The following is a 24,591-nucleotide window of genomic DNA, read 5'->3' on the forward strand; positions in this document are numbered from 1 at the left end:
CCAGTGTCACACCATATAGGTATGATATAGATATGTATATAGAGAGGTGTAAACATTATATACACTTACATACATAGAAATATAGAAATAGCTATGCAGTTTATATCTTTTTACTACACCTGAAGGAATCATGCTTAATATTGCCAAAATACTAGTCCTTTAATTTTCATTCACTTACTCGTCAAATACTTATAAATTATTATCTATTATATTATACACAGGACACTCTGCCATGTGCCTTGAAAATAAAAGCTCATATTTTAAAATCCTAATGTATGCCAATCACTTAATCCATTTATGTGCAATACTTTATTTAAGTATCTGATAGCAAGCATCAGCCCTGCTTCACAGTTCTGAAATTACAATAATTTTAATACTTATTCATAAGTGATTATAGTTTTTCTAATTTGGATTCTGTAAACATATTTACTTTTATCTCTAAAAGTTTAAAATAAAAGGTAAATTTTTGGCTTGGTGTTTAAGTACTTGAGAGCAAACTACAGCAATATAAAATAAAGGATTTTCCTTTAAGGGTTAGCATCTTAGGGGAGTTACTTTGATTTTCTTAATTGTGGATATGTCTTATAACTTGGAGGAAAAAACAAGGTGTAAGGGCTTTACTTTATCTCTGGGAAAAGAGGCAGCAACTATCAGTATTTTCTGTGGCTTTCAATTATCCTTTTGGATAACAGAGTGGCCCAGATCGTGTATTTTATGATCACACTTTTCTTTCTTAGCTAGTGCCAGAAAGCATCCTAGGATTTCTTCTCACGTTAAAAACAAAATTTAAATTTTATGCTGTTGATCTATGGAAAAAAAGAACTTAGAAATGAGCAAATATCCATAAGAATAAACATGAAGCTCGCAACACTCACCAAAGAGTCATACTTGCCAGGAGGCAGGCATACTGAGTGGAAACATAAGATTAAGTGGAAAGTTCTGACAAACATCGCAGGCTAATGTTAAAGAGACCTCTGTTAAGGCCAGAGTCACACAAGTGGCTGCAGGAAGTGACCTAATGCACCACTCATGGTTCGCAGAAAAGGATGTTGCAATGCCTTGCCTACAGATTATTTTTTAGAGAAGGGAGAGTGGGAGGGCTGGAGCCTGAGAAGAAGCTCTGGGACAGTCTGATGTTTCACAGTACATGTTGTGTGGATGACCACAGAGGAAGGCTTTTAAGGAAGTAGCTGATGGCCTGTCTGCCACTGCCATGCTTCTATATAAAGCACTGGTTATTAAAGCAGGTGTCTGGAGGTTGAGAGCAAAATAACAGAAAATGAACAGATTTCAGAGTTAGGGCTACGTACAAATCTCAACTTTGTTACTTACCAGCTGAGTAATTTTGAGTAAACTTCTTTACCAATCAGAGCCTCTATTTCCTCAGGAGTATAATGAAGATAAAACCACCCACCTTGCAGGGTTGCTGGGAGCATGAAATGTGATCACATACTTTAAAAATTCTGTTCAGTGCCTAGTATAAAGTAAGCATCTTGTACACATGAGTCTGTCTGTCTCCTTTTCCCGTCACATGTAAACCCTGGGTTTTATGAATGCTAGAGAAAACATTATTGCAAAACCTCTCTGTCACTAACAACAGTGGTAGAGCGGAGACACTAAGAGGAAGGACCCTCCAAATCTCACCCCAGGCCATCAGACATTCTTCTGTCAGCATGAAGAGGTGAAAGTGCATCCGCCATTTCTCGACTTCCTGAGGCACCCCAGTACGAAATGTTGGTCAAAGTTTATTCAGGGATATGCTTCAACCTTTAAAAATTTTATCTGTCCAGTCATCCTGAAAAAACTGCCAAATCTAGCACTGGCCATTTGTATGAACAATCTCCTAAGTGCTTTTGGCAGTTCGAATAATTAGGTAAAATGTAGTAAATTCTAATTCCCCTTAGCTAGGAAAATCATTCAATTTAGTAACCAGAAATAACTATCATTCTGCAGAGATGGTAACGCCCAGGGCAAGCTGTCATGCACCTAGGAGGTTCAAGCAATTATTTCTTAATGGAGACTTTGCAATTTGTTAAAAATTTCTTAGTAAGAAAATTTTCACACATATATAAATGTTTAACAAATCCTCATGTATCCATGACCCAGCTTCAGTGATTACTGATGACTGTTTTAAAGCTGGAACTTAGAGATATTATCTAATTTATTTATCTCGGACAAAAGCAATACATTTTTAAAGACATGCACCTTCGGAATGGTATTCCCCTTGAGGGGAGGTGGACACTTTAGGAGTCCTTACAATGAAAACCTCAAAATCACAGTGGAAATTACCTAAATTCTGTTGGTTAAAAAAAAAAAAAAAAAAAAAAAAGATCATATTGGTGTCCCTCTCCCTAAATAACTTCTGAGAAGGACAGATCCTCCAAGTTGTGTGGACTTTTTACTTTACAGAATCCCTTCTATGAGTAACAATGCCATGAGTCTTTCCAAGGCCCTCTGGAAGACAATGACCACAAGGAAAAGGAATGAGGAAAAGGGTGAGGGGAGGCCAAGCGGGCATACGAGAGCCGCTGAGCAAAAATGAAGGGAAAGTGAAAGTAAATGCACAGAGGCTTAAATACATTCCAGACCAGAGTCCCAGAACGGTAAGCCTTCTTCTAGTGTAACTTTTAAACCCAGCATCATCACGCTGCCTTGGAGAACCTAAGCAGCCACTAACCCCAACTGCTCTCATCACTTCTCCAAAGTCATCGTGAACCCTCACAAAGGCGTCTGCACAGCTGCCATGTTTCTGCCCCCTCAACCACCCTCTATTATAAAGACAAGCACTTGTGGCATATAACTGAGTACCATTTGCTGATCCTGCTGTGGGAAAGGCCTCTATTCTTCTTAGGAGACAAAACCAACCTTGCTGCAACCAGATACAAACATAAGCAAAAGAATGCAACAACCCCCCCCCCCAACACACACACACACTCTCTCAGAGCTTCAAATTATATGAAAACACGAGGTGATTCATGTGGATGGGCTTGGCTTTTCACTAGTGAGAAAGTTTGGATTCCTGAGCAGAGCTCTAGAAACTTCCAATTAAGCAGGCTCCATGAGGACGGGTGACATCACCAAGCTCAGCAGCGAGCTTCAGGCCTAAACACATCAATCAGAAGGCTCTGTGGTTAGTTTATACACATGACGTCATACAGTCTGAGCTGTGGTTCCTTCCTGCCCCCTGAGAAGTATTCCCTGTCATCTGATTTAATTCACAATAAAGGAACTTCCATTTCTTTAGGCTTCAATGTGAGCTTCAAAACCTGTACGTAACCAGCCATGATTCTACAGAAAATAAAGTGGCCAAGGCCTCTTTCTAAGGCCTGGCAACCTGGAGCTTCATTCTCTGAAAGGGGGCATTTACACTTCTCTAAGACCTGAAGAGAAGCCCTGTAAGGCTAGCAGGAGTCACATCTTACTAGCAGGAGTCACACACTGAGTACAACAGTACCTTGGAGAAGATAATGCTGTCCACTTCTTCACTGGGTGAGTGAAAGAGGTCAGAATCACTTCCAGATTCTCTTTTAAGGACACCTTGTTTTGAGGCACACTCTCTGCCCAATCCAACATCCAGGAAGTTATCACATTCTGAAAAAGAAAATTTATTCAACCACTGCTTTAAAAAAAAAAATCAGTTTCTTTTCATTCCAGCCTTTTAAATCAACCAACTGATGAATCTCCCTCCCTCCTCATACTAAGAAGCTGTAAAGGACACAGTCGAATTAGTAGCTTTCAATTCTCAGTTGATACAGTTACTACAGGACAACCATGAGTTTGTCATGTAAACCACAGGTACAGAAAGATAAAACGATGATTCAGAACCATAATTCCACCTATGTATTTAAATAATGATCTTTTCCTCCTGGTAGTTATAGAATTTATTTCTTTTGCTACCAGAATCAGAAGTTCCTTATTAGGAAACTATGTGATAGGATCTGTGGGCAATTTCTGTTTTTGAGACTTAAGTTCCTTCTGGGAACTTGTTACTTTATCAAAATACCGAGATAAAAGACAAAGGGGGAGCATAACTAATAAAACATACCTGTGTATTAAACTCACGGGTTCTATTAAGCAATAACAGAAATATAACTATTTAAATTCTCCTACCTTTAATAGATCTGACATTGGATGAATAATGTGATGAAGAAAAATATATAATCTAGAATCTGTTTTCAGTTCAACAACTAGGATGTGGACTCTGGTGAACCAGACAGAGAGGGCCTTGATAGAAATATTACATTGGTACATCTAGGGATTCTAAAGATTTGTATGCTTAAATTAGCAAAGTATTTAACCCACTCTCTTCTTTAACTCTGTAAACAAAAAGGACATGTGACCTGATAACAACAGAGATAAAAATATCTCTGTGTACATGGTGAAACCAAGTAAGACATCAACCTCCTTCAAGAAGTTTTGAAGAATGAAGCGTTTCCATTCTAGTTAGCATTAAGCATGATTTGGAAAAACAAACGTATGTTTATCAAACCTGCAGGTGACACTAAGTGATGAGGGAGAGAGTAGATAACCTGGCTACCTAGCAGTTCATGAGAACTCTACCTGGAGGTTTTGCTTGAAAGCAAATTCAAGAGGAGTTCACAATACAAGGTTATGGCAAAACAAACAAATACTAATGGTTTTAGGCTCTATTAATAGACAATGCACCCAAATCCAAAATGGGGACAGTCTGGCCAGTATGTGCCACCAACACTGCACCTATACGGTTGTGTTTGTTCCTAAATATTGATAAATTAAATTAAAACACTGATAAACAAAAATGCATGCATGGTAATGAGGTCACCATGAGTGGAAACACCTGGGATACATTCAGGTTGCAGAGGAGCTTGAAGAAAATGTGTCTGAGGATGGCTGCAGATTTGCCCTGTGCCATTCAGGAGGGAGAACAAAGCCCGCCAAGTGGAAGCCAGAGCTTCACTATAACGGGGCTTCGGGCCATAGGCTGGCAGCCTTATAAAGTCATGAGGCTTGTTCACCAGAAGGGCTGGAGCAAAGGCTGAGTGACCGTGGCAAGACATTTCGAAAAAGCTGTCTGCGCAGAAGTGGAAGTGGAGACTGAACTAGATGACCCCTAATGTGTCTTTAATTCTTATAGTCTATGCTTAGACAATAAGTGTGTGTGTGTGTGTGTGTGTGCGCGCGCGTGTGTGTGTGTGTGTGTACAGGTCTGTGTTCAGAGATAATGAGAAGAGGAAGTTTTTCTTATCTAAATTAACTAATAACTGATCATCAATCAATAAATAATTTGCCCTGCATTAGCCAGGAATCTTAGAGGAAGGGTCAAAGAGGCGCTGCACTGATACAGGTCATGAATCACTTGTCAATAATATTACCTTTTCTATTAGTTAGGCATTTGACTAGGTACTGGGAATTATCCAAATAAAAAGAGATGCCTAATGTTTGTGTCTATGTGGAGGGGGGGAGTAGTTTACAATTTTGTAGTAGAAATGAATATATTAAGAGGTAATTTCAACACAGAAGTACAGAAAGGATGCCATAGGAATAAAGGCACGGCCCGCAGATTAATCTGAAAATGTTTCAGTTAAAGAAAAAATTACCTTGGTCCATTTCAGTCTTGGTCCAAACTATTTCTGAGTGTGTTAGTTAGTGGGAATAGCCTTGCCTTTTAAAGACTGGAAATCATGGGGATTCTGGAGTTCTGGTCCCTTTTTTCCCACATCCCAGAGTATGTACTAACTTAGGTGGAGCTGGTGGCTGTGATTTTTCTACTTGTTCCCCCCACACCTTTTCCCCACTTGGAAAAATCAAAAACTCCACTCCATGGATGAGGGGAAAATAGGGGGACTGGCCAAGGAAAGAAAGGGCTGCCGCAGCAACTATGCTAAGGTGCTAGCTGTCCAGCTGGCAGTCAAACAGACCACGTCCCAATTCCAGACCTGGAAAACAGAGCAGCTTAAGACATTCTAACGGAAAATCCACGGGGAAGATCCGGACTCAGCCTTGGTAGGAATACCTCACCCAGAAAATAAATCCAAGCCAGCACTACAAGGGACCACAAACCAAGTCTGGGATGAGAATCTGCTGCTGTGATACAATGTTGGTTGGTGAGCTGGGGCGGAGGGAAGACTATGAAAACGAGGAACAAGGGAGAGAAAAGGACCTTAAGCCATTATGAAACCCCACAAATGGAAGTGGGGGGACCCTAAGGCAGAGCTAATCTATACCCCATTTCACATGTGTTGACAAGTTTTCAAAATGGATAAACTCTTTCCTTTCTTCTTACATGCCCCCCTTCCTAAGGAATAAAGTGGAGCAGCAAACAAAGGTATAAACAGGAATGAATGATCATTGGTTTCAGAGTGAGGCTGATGTGGCTCAAATCTGGATCCGAATACTTATAGCAAAAAGATCCCAGGCAAGAAGGAATTTGACCCTCTAAGTCTCCATTTCCATACCAATGAAATGGGATGATTTGTACCTCCCTAACATAGTTGTAGGGATGGTGAGAAATAATTTATATATATAGTAACCAGAACTCCGCCCCTGAGTACACAGCAGGCATGCGATAAACATGCCTAATGGAGCTAAGGCTTCATTAACCTGTAATGTATGATTTGACAAGTATCCAGTAAGGACATTACACCTTGAGGGGGGCCAACCCCATTTTATGACCCATATATAAATCTGTCTATAACTTTTGTGTCCTGAGCCACTAGCTTTTTAAAAGCTAACAAAATGTGCACTTTTGAAGTGCTATCTAGTCTTTGAGGTTTCAATTATACATATGTAAACAAATTATAGTTGGGGAAGGGTAGGAAAACTTACCAGCAGCCCACTCACTGGGCTTTGCTGAACCATGTTAATCATAACACATCTGTATTTATTCCTATTTAAATAGGTTTGCATTTATCCTGGATTGAAGAGTATACAAAGTGATTTTAAATGTTACTACCTTGTTTAGTCTAACACTATTGCTCTCTTGAGCTGTGTTTAAAAGTAAAAGAAAAAAACCTACATGACTGAAAGTACCTAGAATTCACAAAACAATATGCCTAAAATAAAAATCTCAGGTCTGAAGTTCAGAAGCATAATCCAGATCTTGGGTTTTGATAAACTGAAGTTTAAAAAGAATCACTCTAAAAAAACCAAAGTCTTTTGGGGGCTGGGGTATGGAGAAGGTCAAGATTATGCCCTGGGGAAAATGCTCAGGGGTTCAAAATACATTTCCTTAAGCGAGTAAAATAAACTGCAGCATGTGAAGAAACTTCCTGTGAATATTCAAATTATGAGGCAACCTCTACATAGCAGACAATTTCACTGCCTGAGTGGTTGAGAGTAATTACACTTTTAGAAAAAGCCCCAAACAGCTTAAAGAACCAAAACACAGTAAGTACTATACTTTTAAGTAGAAGATGCTAGGGGGAGAGATAGGGAAAATGTAAGTTACATCTGTGAACAAGGTCAGTCTTATAATATTCGGAGACCCGAAACACAACTACAGCATAATAATATCCTTTAACCTCTTTTTCCACGTGAGAGAAAAACAGAAAAAAACTTTTCATATTTGTTCTGACACTTCCTTTGGAGCAAAGTCAGAGGACTGAGAATCAGTAGGAAACTTCTCTGGAGATAGAGGATTTGAACCATCTGTCTTTAAATTTAATACTACTGCAGGACATCCACAGCTAAACTGTCTCTAAAAGACCAGTAAATGAAAACTTGGTAATTTTTAAAGCAGGTCAGTGAAAACTGGACAGGTTAACAGAGGTTTTGTTGGGTAAAGTCGACTCAAGAGCCCAAAATGCAAATTACCAGCTGCAAGAACAGGCACAGAGACTTCAGTTACTCACCAGGTCATTCGGACTCTTCCCTTAAGAAAGGCCAGTAAGGCTTTAGGGATGGAAGACAATAGAGCACATAGACATTAGGGAACGTACCTTACGTCACAGTGAATTAGTGGCTAAACTTGGATAAAAAGTTGGGATTCCTAACTAACCACAGATCATGTGCTGTGTCATTAACCAGGCAAGGTCTTAAGAGAATTTTACCCTCATCCAATGTTACTAATACCTCATGGGTGCTTAAGGAAAGACTCAATTGCTGACAATACTTCCAAAGATTATGGCTCTCAATCTTGGCTACAAAGCAGAGGAACCAAGGGAGCTTTTAAAGATTCTGATGCCCAGACCACACCCCAGCCCAATTAAATCAGAATCCTTAGGGGCAGGACCCAGAGATCACTACATTTTTAAAGCTCCCTAGGTAATTTCAACGTACAACCAAAATCGAGAGCCCCAGGATTAGTCCTTAATAATACATATTTATAGTTTTACCATAATAAGAAACCTTTATCACATGTACATATGTGCACAGCACATATGCCTTCACAGATGAATTAATAAATCATAAAGCCACATGTGAAAACTTAATACTGAAGTGAAATTTAGGTAATTACGTGTTCATTTTCAACTGTGAGACAAAATGCCTACAAACCCAAATCACATACACCCCTTCTTCTGATTTATCCCATTAATGCTCATGAAGGACAGACCTTGAAATCAAACAATCTGTTATTAGAGTGGGAATGTGGCTCTAGAAAATGGACATTTTGGATGAGTTATTCAAGCAAATTGGAAGTTGGAGAATCCCCGCGTACCTGCACTCTGCGTCGGAGCCAAGAGAGATGCTGCATCTGGGCATGGCTCAATGGTACACCAACTTTCTCGGTTTATCTGAAGAAAAAGAAAAAGAGATTGACCTTCAGATGGTGAAGTAGTGTGGGATGTTTATACAGCTGTTGCAAGTATATCTACCACACCAACACTCCTATCTTTTTCTTTAATATTTTATTGCAAAGTGGGTAAAATTATGTCAAGAAAAAACCTTTTTCACAACACAACAAGGCAATCTATACTCAATTAAGACTCTAAAGAAACTGTCAGTAAAAGTTAGGCATATAAAAACAAAAGGAAAAAAGATATACAAAGAGGAAGATCATGGTGCAGGCCAATGGTGAAATAAAAAAGAAAAATAAGTTAACAGGTGAAAAGGATCAAATATTGAAATATGCATTCCACATCCTAGGTTGCAACTCAGAAAATGCAAAAATAATTCCTATTTGTTCAAGAATTACTGTATGTTGGGCATCAGGTTAAGAATTCTACATATATTATTGCATTTAATCCCCACACTAGCTCCAAGAAGTTTGTAATATCTCTATCCAAAGAACAGCTATGCTTGGAGGAGTTGCTAAGGTAATAAATGGCAGGACTGGGAATGGAATACAAACCTATGTGATTCTAAAGCATATTGAGAAGCACATACACCCGCCTTAAACCATTTTTTTTAAATTTAGCCTTTACAACTCCAAACCATCTTAACATTATAACTTTCCACTTTCATTAGATTAAAAATAATGTAATTTTTAAAACTACCATTAGAGATTTCAACAGCCCTCTCTCAGTAATTGATAAAACAGGTAGACACAAAATCTGCAAGAATATACATAAAGAACTTGGAAAACATCATCAACCAATTTGATTTAATCAACATATACTGAGCCTTTTACCCAACAATAGAATACACATTCTTTTCAAATGCACATGGTATGTTCACCAAGATAGAATATATTCTGTCGTATAACACAAGTCTCAAATTTGAGGATTAAAATCATATTAAACATGCTCTTTGACCATAACAATATCAAATTAGAAACCAAAATCAAAAAGATATCTGGAAAAACACAATATTTAAAAAAATTAAAAAAAAAACTTCTAAAAAGAAATCTTAAGGAAACATTAAATATCAGAAAATATTTCAAGCTGAATAAAAATAGAAATATCACATATGAAAATTTGTGAGATACAGCCAAAATAATGCCTAGAGCAAAATTTATAATATTAAATCCCTGTTTTAGAAAAGGAATGTCTCAAATCAGTGATCTACGCTTCCACCTTAAGAACTTAGCAAAATTAACACAAAGCAAACATGATGAGTAAAACAAAGAGCAGAAATCAGTGAAAGAGAAAACAGAAAAATAAAATCAATAAGATCAAAAGCTGGATCCTTAGAAGATCAGTTTACTGATATCAGTAAAACTTTAACTAGATAGACCAGAAAAGAATTCTAAGTTAAAAATTACCAGTATCAAGAATTTAAAGGGGGACATCACTAAAGATCCTACAGACACTGAAAGGATGATAGGGAAATATCAATATTACGAACAAGAAATACAACAAGTTAGATGAAATGGAAGCATTTCATGAAAGACACAAACTACCAAAATTCTTTCAAAAAGATACAGATAATCTGTACACCCTTATTCTATTAAAGACATTGAATACATAGTTTAAAACTTTCCTGTAAGGAAAACTCCAGGCCCAGATGACTTCAAAGGTAAATGGCACCATACATTTAAGGAAGAAATAATAGCAATTCTACACAACTCCTAAGGAAAACAAAAGAGGAGGGAACAATATACAGCTCATTTTATAAGCCCAGCATTACCCTGACACCAAAACTAGACAAAGACGTAAGAAAATTATAAATCAATATCCTCAGGAACATAGACGAAAAAATCCTGAACAAAAATTAGGAAACTGAATCCAGCAATATAGAAAAAAGATAAACATCGTGACCAAATTCATCCCAGAAAAGCAAGGTTGGTTTAACATTTGAAAATCAATTTATTAATAGACCAAAACCTCTCACAAACTAATGACTATCAAGAGATGCAGAAAAGAATTTGGCAAAATTCAACATCTAAAACTCATAGAACACTGAAAACAGAAAGGAAATTCCTCAACCTGATAAAGGGCATCTATTTAAAAAATCCTGATACTTCACTCTGAGATCAAAAACAAGGCAAGAATGTCCACTCTCAGCACTGTTATTCAATAGGTACAGGTTCTAGCCAATGCAGTAAAGCAGAAAAAGAAATAAAATGCATAGATGTAGAACAGAAGTAGTTACTACTTTATTCATAGATGGCATGATTATCTATGGAGAAAATCTCAAGGAATCTACAAAAATGCTACTAGAATAAACGAGTTTAGCAAAGCTGAAGGTTATAAAGTCAATGTACAAAAAAAAAAGTAATACTAGTCCTATATATTAGGAGTGAACAATTAAAAATTAAAGTTAAAAACAAAAGTAATACAATTTACAATAGCATCAAGAAATATAAAATAATCAGGCATAAATTTAATAAAATATGAGTAATACCTGTACTCTAAACACTGCAAAACACTACTGAGAAAAATTAAAGCAGGCTTAAATAGAGACACCATGTTCATAGATCAGAAAACTCAATTCTGTTAAATGTTAATTCTCCCCAATTCATCACTACTTGATCTCAAGACTTACTATATATAAAAGCTTTTTTGGGAGATTGGTTCAGGATGGCGGAGTAAAAGGACGTGCGCTCATTCCCTCTTGTGAGAGCACCGGAATCACAACTAACTGCTGAACAATCATCGACAGGAAGACACTGGAACTCACCAAAAAACATACCCCACATCCAAAGACAAAGGAGAAGCCATAATGAGACAGTAGGAGGGGCACAATCAATAAAGTCAAATCCCATAACTGCTGGGTGACTCACAAACTGGATAACACTTATACCACAGAATTCCACCCACTGGACTGAAGGTTATGAGCCCCACATCAGGCTTCCCAACCTGGGGGTCCGGCAACGGGAGGAGGAATTCCTAGAGAACCAGACTTTGAAGGGTAGCAGGACTTGACTGCAGGACTTGGACAGGACTGGGGGAATCAGAGACTCCACTCATGGAGGGCACACACAAAGTGGTGTGTGCATCGGGACCCAGGGGAAGGAGCAGTGACCCCATAGGAGACTGAACCAGACTTACTTGTTAGTGTTGGAGGGTCTGCTGCAGAGACGGGGGTGGCTGTGGCTCACCGTGAGGACAAGGACACTGGCAGCAGAAGTTCTGGAAAGTACTCCTTGGCGTGAGCCCTCCCAGAGTCTGCCATTAGCCCAACCAAAGAGGCCAGGTAGGCTCCAGTGTTGGGTTGCCTCAGGCCAAACAACCAACAGGGAGGGACCCAGCCCCACCCATCAGCAGACAAGCAGACTGAAATTTTACTGAGCTCTGCCCAAAAGAGCAACACCTAGCGCTACCCACCACCAGTCGCTCCTACCAGGAAACTTGCACAAGCCTCATAGATAGCCTCATCCACCAGCAGAAGCAAGAAGAACTACAACCCTGCAGCCTGTGGAACAAAAACCACAATCACAGAAAGACAGACAAGATGAAAGGGCAGAGGGCTATGAATCAGATGAAGAAACAAGATAAAACCCCCAAAAAACAACTAAATGAAGTGGAGATAGGAAACCTTCCAGAAAAAGAATTGAGAATCATGATAGTGAAGATGATCCAGGACCTCAGAAAAACAATGGAGGCAAAGATCAAGAAGATGCAAGGAATGTTTAACAAAGACCTAGAAAAATTAAAGAACAAACACCTAGAAGAATTAAAGAACAGAGATGAACAATACAATAACTGAAATAAAAAATACACTAGAAGGAATCAATAGCAGAATAACTGAGGCAGAAGAACAGATAAGTGACCTGGAAACAGGATGGTGGAATTCACTGCCACGGAACAGAATAAAGAAAAAAGAATGAAAAAAAATGAAGACAGCCTAAGAGACTTCTGGGACAACATTAAACACAACATTCGCATTATAGGGGTCCCAAAAGGAGAAGAGAGAGAGAAAGGACCCGAGAAAATATCTGAAGAGATTATAATCGAAAACTTCCCTAACATGGAAAAGGAAACAGCCACCCACGTCCAGCAAGCGCAGAGTGTCGCAGGCAGGATAAACCCAAGGAGAAACACACTGAGACGCATAGTAATCAAACTGGCAAAAATTAAAGACAAAGAAAAATTACTGAAAGCAAACAAAGGAAAAATGACAAATAACATACAAGGGAACTCCCATAAGGTTAACAGCTGACTTCTCAGTAGAAACTCTACAAGCCAGAAGGGAGTGGCATGACATATTTAAAGTGATGAAAGGGAAGAACCTACAACCAAGATTACTCTGCCTGGCAAGGGTCTCATTCAGATTTGATGGAGAAATCAAAAGCTTTACAGACAAGCAAAAGCTAAGAGAATTCAGCACTACCAAACCAGCACCACCAAACAACAAATGCTAAAGGAACTTCTTTAAGTGAAAAACACAAGAGAAGAAAAGGACATACAAAAACAAACCCATAACAATTAAGAAAATGGTAATAGGAACATACGTATCGATAATTACCTTAAAAGTGAATGGATTAAAATGTTCCAACCAAAAGACACAGGCTTGCTGAATGGATACAAAAACAAGACTCATATATATGCTGTCTACAACAGACCCACTTCAGACCTAGCGACACATTCAGACTGAAAGTAAAAACTCTCCAGAAAGTGGGTATAGAGGGAACCTACCTCAACATAATAAAGGCCATATATGACAAACCCACAGCAAACATCATTCTCAATGGTGAAAAACAGAAAGCATTTCCTCTAAGATAAGGAACAAGACAAGGATGTCTATTCTCACCACTATTATTCAACACAGTTTTGGAAGTCCTAGCCATAGCAATCAGAAAAGAAAAAGAAATAAAAAGTATACAAATTGGAAAAGAAGTAAAACTGACACTCTTTGCAGATGACGTGATACTATACATAGAGAAACTAAAGATGCCACCAGAAAACTACTAGAGCTAATCAATTAATTTGGTAAAGTTGCAGGATACAAAATTAATGCACAGAAATCTCTTGCATTCCTATACACTAATGATGAAAAATCTGAAAGAGAAATGAAGGAAACACTCCCATTTACCACTGCAACAAAAAGAATAAAATACCTAGGAATAAACCTACCTAGGGAGAATAAAAGACTCTTTCTTATATGTAGAAAACTATAAGACACTGATGAAAGAAATTAAACATGATATAAACAGATGGAGAGATATACCATGTTCTTGGATTGGAAGAATCAACATTGTGAAAATGATTATACTACCCAAAGCAATCTACAGATTCAATGCTATCCCTATCAAATCACCAATGGCATTTTTTATGGAACTAGAACAAAAAATCTTAAAATTTGTATGGAGACACAAAAGACCCTGAATAGCCAAAGCAGTCTTGAGGGGAAAAAAAAGTGCTAGAGGAATCAGACTCCCTGACTTCAGACTATACTACAAAGCTACAGTAATCAAGACAGTATGGTCCTGGCACAGAAACAGAAATATAGATCAATGGAACAGGATAGAAAGCCCAGAGTTAAACCCACGTACCTATGGTCAACTAATCTATGACAAAGGAGGCAAGGATATACAATGGAGAAAAGGCAGTCTCTTCAATAAGTGGTGCTGGGAAAACTGGACAGCTACATGTAACAGAATGAAATTAGAACACTCCCTAACACCATCCACAAAAATAAACTCAAAATGGATTCGAGACCTAAATGTAAGACCAGACACTATAAAACTCTCAGAGGAAAACATAGGAAGAACACTCTTTGACATAAATCACAGCAAGATCTGTTTTGATCCACCTACTAGAGTAATGGAAATAAAAACAAAAATAAACAAATGGGACCTAATGAAACTTAAAAGCTTTTGCAAAGCAAAGGAAACTACAAACAAGACGAAAAGACAACCCTCAGAAATGGGAGAAAATATTTGCAAACGAATCAACAAAGGATTAATCTCCAAAATATATAAACAGCTCATGCAGCTCATTATTAAAAAAACAAACAACCCAATTCTAAACTGGGCAGAAGACCTAAATAGACATTTCTCCAAAGAAGACATACAGATGGCCAAGAAGCACATGAAAAGCTGCTCAACATCACTAATTATTAGAGAAATGCACATCAAAACTACAGTGAGGTATCACCTCACACCAGTTAGAATGGGCATCATCAGAAAACCTACAAGTAACAAATGCTGGAGAGGGTGTGGAGAAAAGGCAACCCTCTTGCACTGTTGGTGGGAATGTAAATGGATACAGCAACTATGGAGAAAAAATATGGAGGTTCCTTAAAAAAGTAAAAATAGAATTACCATATGACCCAGCAATCCCACTACTGGGCATATACCCAGAGAAAACTGTAACTCAAAAAGACACATGCACTCCAATGTTCACTGCAGCACTATTTACAATAGCCAGGTCATAGAAGCCACCTAAATGCCCATCGACAGACGAAAGGATAAAGATGTGTTAGGGCTTCCCTGGTGGTGCAGTGGTTGATAATTTGACTGCTAATGCAGGGGACACGGGTTCGAGCCCTGGTCTGGGAAGATCCCACATGCTGTGGAGCAACTAGGCCCGTGAGCCACAACTACTGAGGCTGTGCGTCTGGAGCCTGCGTTCTGCAACAAGAGAGGCCGCGACAGTGAGAGGCCCGTGCACTGTGATGAAGAGTGGCCCCCGCTTGCCACAACTAGAGAAAGAAGACCGCACAGAAATGAAGACCAAACACAGCCAAAAATAAATAAATAAATTAATTAATTAAAAAAAAAAGATGTGGTACATATATACAATGGAATTACTCAGCCATAAAAACGAACGAAATTGGGTCATTTGTAGAGACATGGATGGATCCAGAGACTGTCCTACAGAGTGAAGTAAGTTAGAAAGAGAAAAACAAATATCATATCTTAACATGTGTATGGGGAACCTTGAAAAATAGTACAGATGAACCGGTTTGCAGGGCAGAAACTGAGACACAGATGTAGAGAACAAACGTATGGACACCAAGTGGGGAAAGCGGCAGGGGTGGTGGTGGGATGAATTGGGAGATTGGGAATAACATGTATACACTGATGTGTATAAAATGGATAACTATTTAAGAACCTGCTGTGTAAAAAAATAAATTAAAAAAAAAGTACTTTTAGAAGTTTGGATAATTTCCCAAAAATGTAGAGATAGTGAAGGTTTTAGTTCACTGAAGTATTTGTTTTTGTATTGTTAATAGCTTTAGCTTTTGGAATGCTAAAATTAAAAAATTTTAAACTCAAAAATAAAAAAACCAAACATTAACTAAAATCCATGCCCCCCCCCAAAATAAAGAAAAAAAAAGCTATATTGTGACTTCCCTGGTGGTACAGTGGTTAAGAATCCGCCTGCCAATGCAGGGGACACTGGTTCAAGCCCTGGTCCAGGACGATCTCACTAAGCCCATGCGCCACCACTACTGAGCCTGCGCTCTAGAGCCTGCAAGCCACAACTACTGAGCCTGCGTGCCACAACTACTGAAGCCCGCAAGCCTAGATCCTGTGTTCTGCAACAAAGAGAAGCCACCACAAGGAGAAGCCCGTGTACCACAACAAAGAGTAGCCCCTGCTCGCTGCAACTAGAGAAAGCCCACGGGCAGCAACGAAGACCCAACGCAGCCAAAAATCAATCAATCAATTTATTTTTTAAAAAGGCTATATTAATAGAGCCAGTTTGGTACTGGTATAAAGACAGGCATACAGATTGAAAGAACAAGAGAGAATCCACAAATAGACCTTCACAGATATGACCTATTCATTTTTGACAAAGATGTCTAGGTATTCCAGTGAGGAAAGAATAGGTTTTTAACAAATGAAGTTGCAAAAATTGGGTGTTCATGTGAAAACAAACAAATAAATCTCCCCCAAATCTCAAACTTTATATTGTCTATAAAAATGAGCTCAAAATATATCTAAATGTTAAACTTAAAACAACGAAACTTATAGAAGAAAAGAGGAGAATGTTTTTTGTGACACTGGGTCAGGCAAAGATTTCCTAGCATGCATTAAAAAAGCATGAAAAAACCTTTTAAATTTGACCTCGTCAAAATTCTTTTAAAGTCTTGCTCCTCAAAAAGCATTGTTAGGAAAATGAAAAGGCAAGCCACAGACTGGGAGAAAATATTTACATAACATGTATCTTCTAAAGGACTGGTAATTAGAATATTAAAATACACATAACAACAACAACAACAAAACCTCTTACAATGCTGTAAGACAAACATGCTTTTTCACATAGGCAAAAGATTTGAATAAACATTTCATCAAAGAAGATTATGAATGGTAAATAAATGCAGGAAAAGATGCTGAACACCGTTAATCATCAGGGAAAAGTAAATTAAAACCACAAGGAAACAACAGTCTACAGCCATTCAAATGGTTAAAATTAAAAACTGGTAATTCCAAGTGTTGCCAAAGATGGAGCAACTGAAACATTGGTAACATTGCTGGGAGAATGCAAAATAGTAAGTCACTTTAGAAAGCAGTTTAGCAGTTTCTTATAAAGTCAAACATATATTTATAGACAACATAGCAATCAATCCCACTGTGGTATTTACCACCCCAAAAATCAAAATATACCTTTACACAAAGACTTTTACTGGAATTTCATAGCAGCTTAATTCATGATAACCCCAAACTGAAAACAGCCCAGACTGTCATCAATGGGTAAACGAATTGTGATACATCATTCAATGCAATAGACTCAGAATCAGAAGGAATGAACTACAGATACAAACAACATGGACAAATCTCAAGATCACTATGTTAAATTAAAAGAAAAAAGCCAGACAAAAAGACTACCTACTGTATGGTTCCATTTATATAATACCTTAGAAAAGGCGAAATTAATACAAGAAAGCGTATTAGTGATTAACAGGGACTGGAGGAAGAGGCTGACTGCAAGGGGACAGGAGAGAACTGTAGGGGTGATGGAAATGTTCCTATCATGACTGTGGCAGTGACTACACAATTCAAACATTTGTCAAAACTCATCAAACTGTGAACTTAAATTGGTGAGTTTTATTGTATATAAATTATATCGCAATAAAGCTGAAAAAATGTATCCCCAAAAGAGAAGTATAATATTTCATTTTAGTTTTTACCACTCCCAAACACCTTAACATTATAATCCTCTAGTTTCATTAACACTGAAACAGTCAGTGGATTCTAAACAATGTAAGTAGGAGTATTCAAACAAATTACCAAGTAGCTGAATATTTATTATGCTCAAAGATGATTTTACTTAACGGTTTCTACAATATCATGTGTACCTACTGGTAAATTTCTGATCTTTGGTGAGAAGATACTAAACTATATTGGTGAGAAGGACCAACAGTTTTACTAAGTATGCTACGTGGGATAAGGTAGAACGCTATGGGACATTCTGTCAAATTACAACTGTGTGACAAAGAAGAAATGCAAGGAATTAGGCTGCTTGCAAATAACCATGAAACAAAACACCAAATCATTCGCTCATTTCAGCTCTTTCACCGTTAGAGAGGAGAGGAGGTGGGGACCAGGGGCCATCAATGTTTCAATTCCTGGTGTGTTACAAAATGATGCCCAAAATTTGAAAGTTATCTTGAATGGAAAAGAAAATCTCCAGCAGGTTCCCTGAGATTATGCAAAATATCCCCTTTCAAAACACAATCTGAATGTGCCTAAGGAAGAAACCTCAAATTCAGTAATGTTAACAAACCCTATCCACATCTTTCAAAGAACTGAAACAGCAAATTTTCTTTAAAAACAAAAAAATCTTCCATTTAGTGAAGGATTTTCTTACTGTGAACTGCATCTCATTTGAAATGAGCCAAAGTTCACTTCCAGTGGAGTAAGTTTCTCTGTTAACAGGAAAAGCAAGAGTCCCGAACTGCTGTACTTTTGCTCCATGAATAGAGCAACAAATTTAAATGGTAACAGAAATAAGAAAGCAGTTCCTTTAAACAGCGAAGAATGCCAAGCCGCTCTGCATTATCAGGACTTTGCTCTCTCCCCTTCCATGATCTTCAACACCTCTTCAGTCAACATTTTAGGAAACTTTGTTAAAATTCTTTATCTGAGAATGTTTTTCGTCACCTTTTCACACATCATTCCATAGCCAATAAGTAAACCGAACATTCTTGCCTTCAATATTTGAGGGACTAATACTCTACACTTTTCATGTAATTTTAGGCATTTGCGTGTTACAGAAAGTGAGTTATACATTTTGCAAAATAACATATAATGTAAATAATCCATAAATATTTATTTAAAATAATGTATTACTTAACAAAAATAAAAAGATTTAAGAGTATTACTTAAAATAATATATAATAAATACTGAAAGAAATTAAAATTAAATCAAACCTCTAACTAAATACACTAATTTCTGAATAACAAGGATGAGAACATATTAGCGGTGGGAGGCAATTCCCCATGGGTCTCCCCTTTTTCTGCATGTCTTGTGAGCAAAGGACACTGACTGTCCTTTTGTTCTAGACTACCTTTTCAAGAATGTCTATGTATCAAACAGCCTTGGAAGATAGAGATATTGCTTCTTTCTGAAGCAAAGGGCAGATGTGTTGAATCAGAGCAAACGTCAGGTAGGCTTACTGCCCAATGTAAAAATTCCGGTTTCCTAACGTTGGGATTCCTCAGCTGTGACAGAGCATCTACCTGGGCCCCTCCGTATTGCCCCCGTGAGACTAGGGAAGCAAGAAGAACCAACGAGAAGCTAAGCTGATGTTCATGGTGCTTTTTGAACGATGAGTAATAAATTCATCTGTCTCTGACCCAGGAGTTCCCTGACTTCAGCCAGCAGCCATGAAATTGTCAGGCTAACTTGGTACCTTACAAGCAGGGTAAAATCTCAGACCCATCACATTTTGACAAATTAGTCTATATTAAACAGTATTAAAACACTTAAACACAGTGGCAGCCAAAAATTTCTCAATATGATCACACCTATGTGGTGAAAAACTCTAATCTGATTCAATTTTTCACTGAGTGGTTATGCTTGAATAATGATAAAGAGACAACTAATATCCATTTTAATTTTTCTATAGTTTCCTGAATTTTCTTTAATGACTGTGTTACTTTTTAAAAAATTTAATTTTTATAAACGTGGATAGTACAGAGTTCTCATACACAGGGTCTCACCAGTTTCTTCAATGTTACATAATCACAGTACATTTGTCAATACTAAGAAACCAACACTGGCACACTACTATTAATTAAATTACAGACTTTGGATTTCATTCATTTTCCCAATAATCTTCTTTACTGTTCCAGGATCCAATCCAGGACACCACATTGCATTTTGTGTGTGTATGTGTGTGTGTAATTTTGCATTTTAAGACCTTTATTGAAATGTAATTCATATACTCTAAAACTCACCCATTTAACAGAGTTGTGTAAGCATCACCACTAACTAATTTTAGAATACTTTCATGGCACCAAAAAGAAACTGAGTAGCAGTCACACCCCACCCCAAACCCAGTTCTAGGCAATCGTTAATCTACTTTCTGTCTCTACGGATTTGCCTGCTCTGGACATTTCCTATAAATGGAATTGTACATTATGAGGTCTTTGGTGACTGGCTTCTTTCACTTAGCAAGAGGCTTTCAAGGTTCATCCGTGTCTTAGCATGTATTAGTACTTAATCTTACTGCCAAATAATGTTCCACTGTATAGACATGCCCACATTTTATTTATTTATTCTTCAGCTGATGGACATTTGGGCTGTTTTTACTTGCTGGCTGTTATGAATAATCCTGTTGTGAATAACCATACACAAGTTTTTGGTGGACGTGTTTCATTTCTCTTGGGTATACATCTAGGAGTAGAACTGCTGTGTCATACGATAACTTTATGTTTAAAATTTTGAGGAACCGCCAGACTTCCAGAGTGGCTGCACCATTTGACATTCCCACTAGCAACGTATGAGTGTTCTAATTTCTCCACACCCTTACCAACACTTGTTACTGTTCTTGTCTGTGTTTTGGTTGTAGCCAAACTAGCAGGTATGAATGGTACCTCATATGAGTATATGAGATATACTTCCAACCTTCCATTCTTTTAAAATGGAAAATATTTTTTAATCTATTGGTTACTTTCTAGGAAAGGAAGATTCTATAAAGACACAATGCTAAGCACGCTCAGATTTGTTTCCTTCCTTCTTTTATTAAAAAAAAAAAGTACTAAATAGGGACTTCCCTGGCAGTCCAGTGGTTAAGACTTTGTCTTCCAATGCAGGGGATGTGGGTTTGATCCCTGGTCCAGGAGTTAAGATCCCACATGCCTTGTGGCCAAAGAAAACAAAACATAAAGCAGAAGCGATATTGTAACAAATTCAATAAAGGCTTAAAAAAAAAAAAGTACTAAAACCTTCTGTGTATCAAAACATTGTGTCAAGCCTTAAAAGCAGAAGTAGTAAAAGAACTGAGTCCTCAAAGAACTCATAGTTTATGTGAGAGAGACATGGAAATGTTAAGTAAATAAGCGTTCCATAGCATTTTGCACACATCAGGCACTGAAATGTGTGCTGACTTGGACAAGGTGTGCTGTGACCAACAGAAATGGGAATTAGAGTGAATGGGATACTCTAATGACAAACCATACCTGAAATGCTTTATACATTTCTGCCCAGGTCACAAATGTGACATACAGACACTGGGCCAGAATAACAACTCTTCTCTTTCACTTCATACAAGGCATTGCACAATATATAGAGGGGGGAGGTCAGAGATTGCCACGCCCTTGTAGAGGCAGGAGAATTCAGAGAGATGAGTTTCACAGAAGTTAACGAAGCAGAGGGCTGAAAAGAGAAGGTAGGTCCACAGTGCCAACTGCTGCTGAGAAGTCAAAACTGATAAATTTTTGAAAGGAAGTTACTGAATTGGGCAACTGTGAGGTTTGTGGTGAGTTTGGAAAGAACAATTTTAACAAGACAGGTGATACCAGAATTAAAACTGTAAAACATCTCCTTATATTTCTAAATTCATGGTACTTTAAAGTTTGCAAAGTACTGTCACCTAGATTTGACCTTTTTCCTGTCCCACAAGAAGGCACACTACCATTTTCAAGAAGAGGCCACACACTCAGTGAGGCTAGATTTGGGGATGGTATAGTTGTGTGTGAACTATATTGTACTGGTAACTTTATCTGCTCAAAAGACTGTAAGCTTCTTGAGAACTGAATCCCATCTTTTATTCCACGGATCTCCCAATGAGTAGATGGTAGATGCTTAGCGAATAATCTTTGAATTCCTTATCATCAATGATTTTACAGAGAACTATAAGTTGGGAGAACCTTCAGGATTATCACTCTGCCTCCCTTTACTAGCTCCATTCAAGGGGGATGGGGGCACATCCCCCTTTAATAAGAGACTCGAAGGAGGTAACACAGCACTTAGAGACAGAGTGAGGACCCAGTTTTCCTCACTTCCAGTCCAGCGCTCTTTCCCCACCCCTGCAAATGTCTCTTCTTATTCTTAACTTTGTCTCAGAATTCATATTTTGTTTAAACAATTTTTAATAGCAATATGAAATTGGATAAGTCTGGCAAATTGCATTTAACATCTCTGGAGAAGATTTGTTGGAAAATAGAGTCAACGTTCAATTTAGACCAAAATATTTAGAAAATAAAGTATTATCATAACGCAACAACTAAAATATGGAACTGTGGATGCCGATATTCTGAACATTGAAATGCTGTAATTGAAAGAAATGTTTTTTGTTTGTTTTGGCTTTGTCTATTTCAAGGAGCCTGCATTTTCAATCACTAACAGTTAATTACCAATGATGTACTGAGAAGGCTCACTGTCTCTAAGTACACAAAAAGCTTCAGGAAATCTGGCAATGATGCAGTTCCAGTCAGTTCCTTCTTTGGAATTAGGACTCATTCACAAACACTGAAAGTAAAACCTATACTGAAAATTAGTAAATTTCAGGTAAATCAAAGACTTCCTCACCAGGAAAGGATGGGGAAATCTAGCATAACAAGTCTTCCTAGAACTATCTTGCTGATTCATTCACACGTTGGCCAGTCAGCTTTTGGGGAGTACTGTACCCACTTTAGGCAAGGAACAGTGTCAAGGTACAGCAATAGAAAGACGAATCATGATCCTGATGACAACTGGCACAATAGGTCCCACAGTTTTAAAGTATGAGGGACCTCTCTGTTCATTTAAAATGTCAAGGGTTACATCTGCCTCCACATCCCAGGATGACACACGTATAACCATACGGGTCTAAGGCTTATCAGACCCCATGAAATAACTTACAAACTGGGGACTACAGGTTGGGAAACAGACTAGTTTGTGAAATACAATAGGTAAACTAGTACCTGAAACCCAGAGAGGTAAGGAAGTCTCTAGTATAAAAAAAGATCATTTCTGGCTCAGAGATTTGGGAAAAGCTTATTAACAAAGCTGGTGGTATACGAGGTAAGCCCTACAGGGGGTGAGGTGTGCTTAAAAGAGAGAGATGGTAAGGCAGGGCACTCCAGCCACGTGACAAAGAGGATGAGCAAACAGTCAGGACGCTTCAGAGCTGGAGTGCACAGCCTTTGGTGGCACAGACTCCTTCAAGAATCTGAGGGACGCCATGGACCCCTTCCCAGAAACACACATGTATGTGTCCAGTCAGTGGTTCTGTAGCACAGCTTTACAACTCAGAGCAGAGACTTTTCCTTAGATGTTTTTGAGGAGCACGAAAAGCCCATGAGTGTCCAGAAGTATAAACTGAGGAAAGAAGAATAATGGGAGATATGGCTTTGTTCTCTACCAGGGTGGACCCCTCTCCCCAATTTTATAAGCAAGGGAGTGAAAAAAAAATCAGTATTATACTAGGAAAACAACTGTAGAAATGTACAGATAAAATCGGACAGTGGGGAGGAAAGAAGCAGCATGGGACATCCAGGACACACAAGACCAGTCAGGAGGGGCCCAGACTGCTCTGGTCTGGAGACAGCGTGTGCCTGGACTGGGGACATGGCCTTTGGAGCACAGAAGAAGCAGCAGGTCAGCAAGCTGGTACAAAGGGCAGAACCCACAGAAATAAGAGAGAAAGAGGAACCAAAAATCCACAATTTAACAGACTTAGGAAATCCAGAGGAGATGATGATGGTGCCTTCTATCTGACTGTGTTGAGTTTTAAGTGTTAAGATGTCTTCCAAATGGCTAAACAAAGTTATGATTATTGAGAGAAAGGTTGGAACTGGCTTCATCTGTTCTTGAGTAAAAGGTGAAAAGAATGTGTAAGAGAGTAGAGGCAGAACACACCAAGAGAAAAGACACACTGAAGGCAGCACGCATGTTAGATAACACACATCTACAGATGAAGCAGCTTGGAAAGCTGGCTTCTTACAAACATAAACAGCATAAAATTGAGTGTGGATTAACAAAATGAAAATAAATCAAAACACAGTGAGCTACCACATCACACCCGTCTTTGGATGGCTGTTATTACACACACACACACATACCACCACCACCACCACCACCACCAACAACAACAACCACCTCCAGAAAATAACCAGTGTTGGTGAGAATGCAGAGAAACTGAAACCTTTGTGCATGTAAACTCCTGAGAATGTAAAATGGCACAGTCACTGTATAAAACAGTAAGGGGGTTCCTCCAAAACTTAAACAGAATTACCTTATGATCCAGCAATTCCATTTCTGGCTACACACCCAAAAGAATTGAAAGCAGGGACTCAAACAGATATTTGTACACCAACGTTCACAGCAGCAATATTCACAATAGACAAAAGGGGAAAACAACTCAAATGGCCATCAACAGATGAACGGATAAACGAAAGGTAGTACATACATG

General features: G+C 38.3%; 1 protein-coding gene across 11 annotated transcripts in view; it reads right to left on the reverse strand.

Annotated features, from left to right (window-relative positions):
- AKAP13 (A-kinase anchoring protein 13) overlaps positions 1–24,591 on the reverse strand; it is a 343,183-nt gene that overhangs the window by 86,449 nt on the left and 232,143 nt on the right. For all 11 annotated transcript variants that reach the window (XM_033414830.2, XM_049707006.1, XM_049707005.1 and 8 more), the window contains 2 exons: positions 8,636–8,711; positions 3,455–3,591 (listed from right to left, as the gene is read on the reverse strand). In XM_033414830.2, coding sequence (XP_033270721.1) covers positions 3,455–3,591; positions 8,636–8,711 — 213 coding nt within the window. The remainder of the gene's footprint in view (positions 1–3,454; positions 3,592–8,635; positions 8,712–24,591) is intronic.

This window comes from Orcinus orca, chromosome 2, assembly GCF_937001465.1.
Source record: "Orcinus orca chromosome 2, mOrcOrc1.1, whole genome shotgun sequence".
Lineage (NCBI taxonomy): Eukaryota > Metazoa > Chordata > Mammalia > Artiodactyla > Delphinidae > Orcinus > Orcinus orca.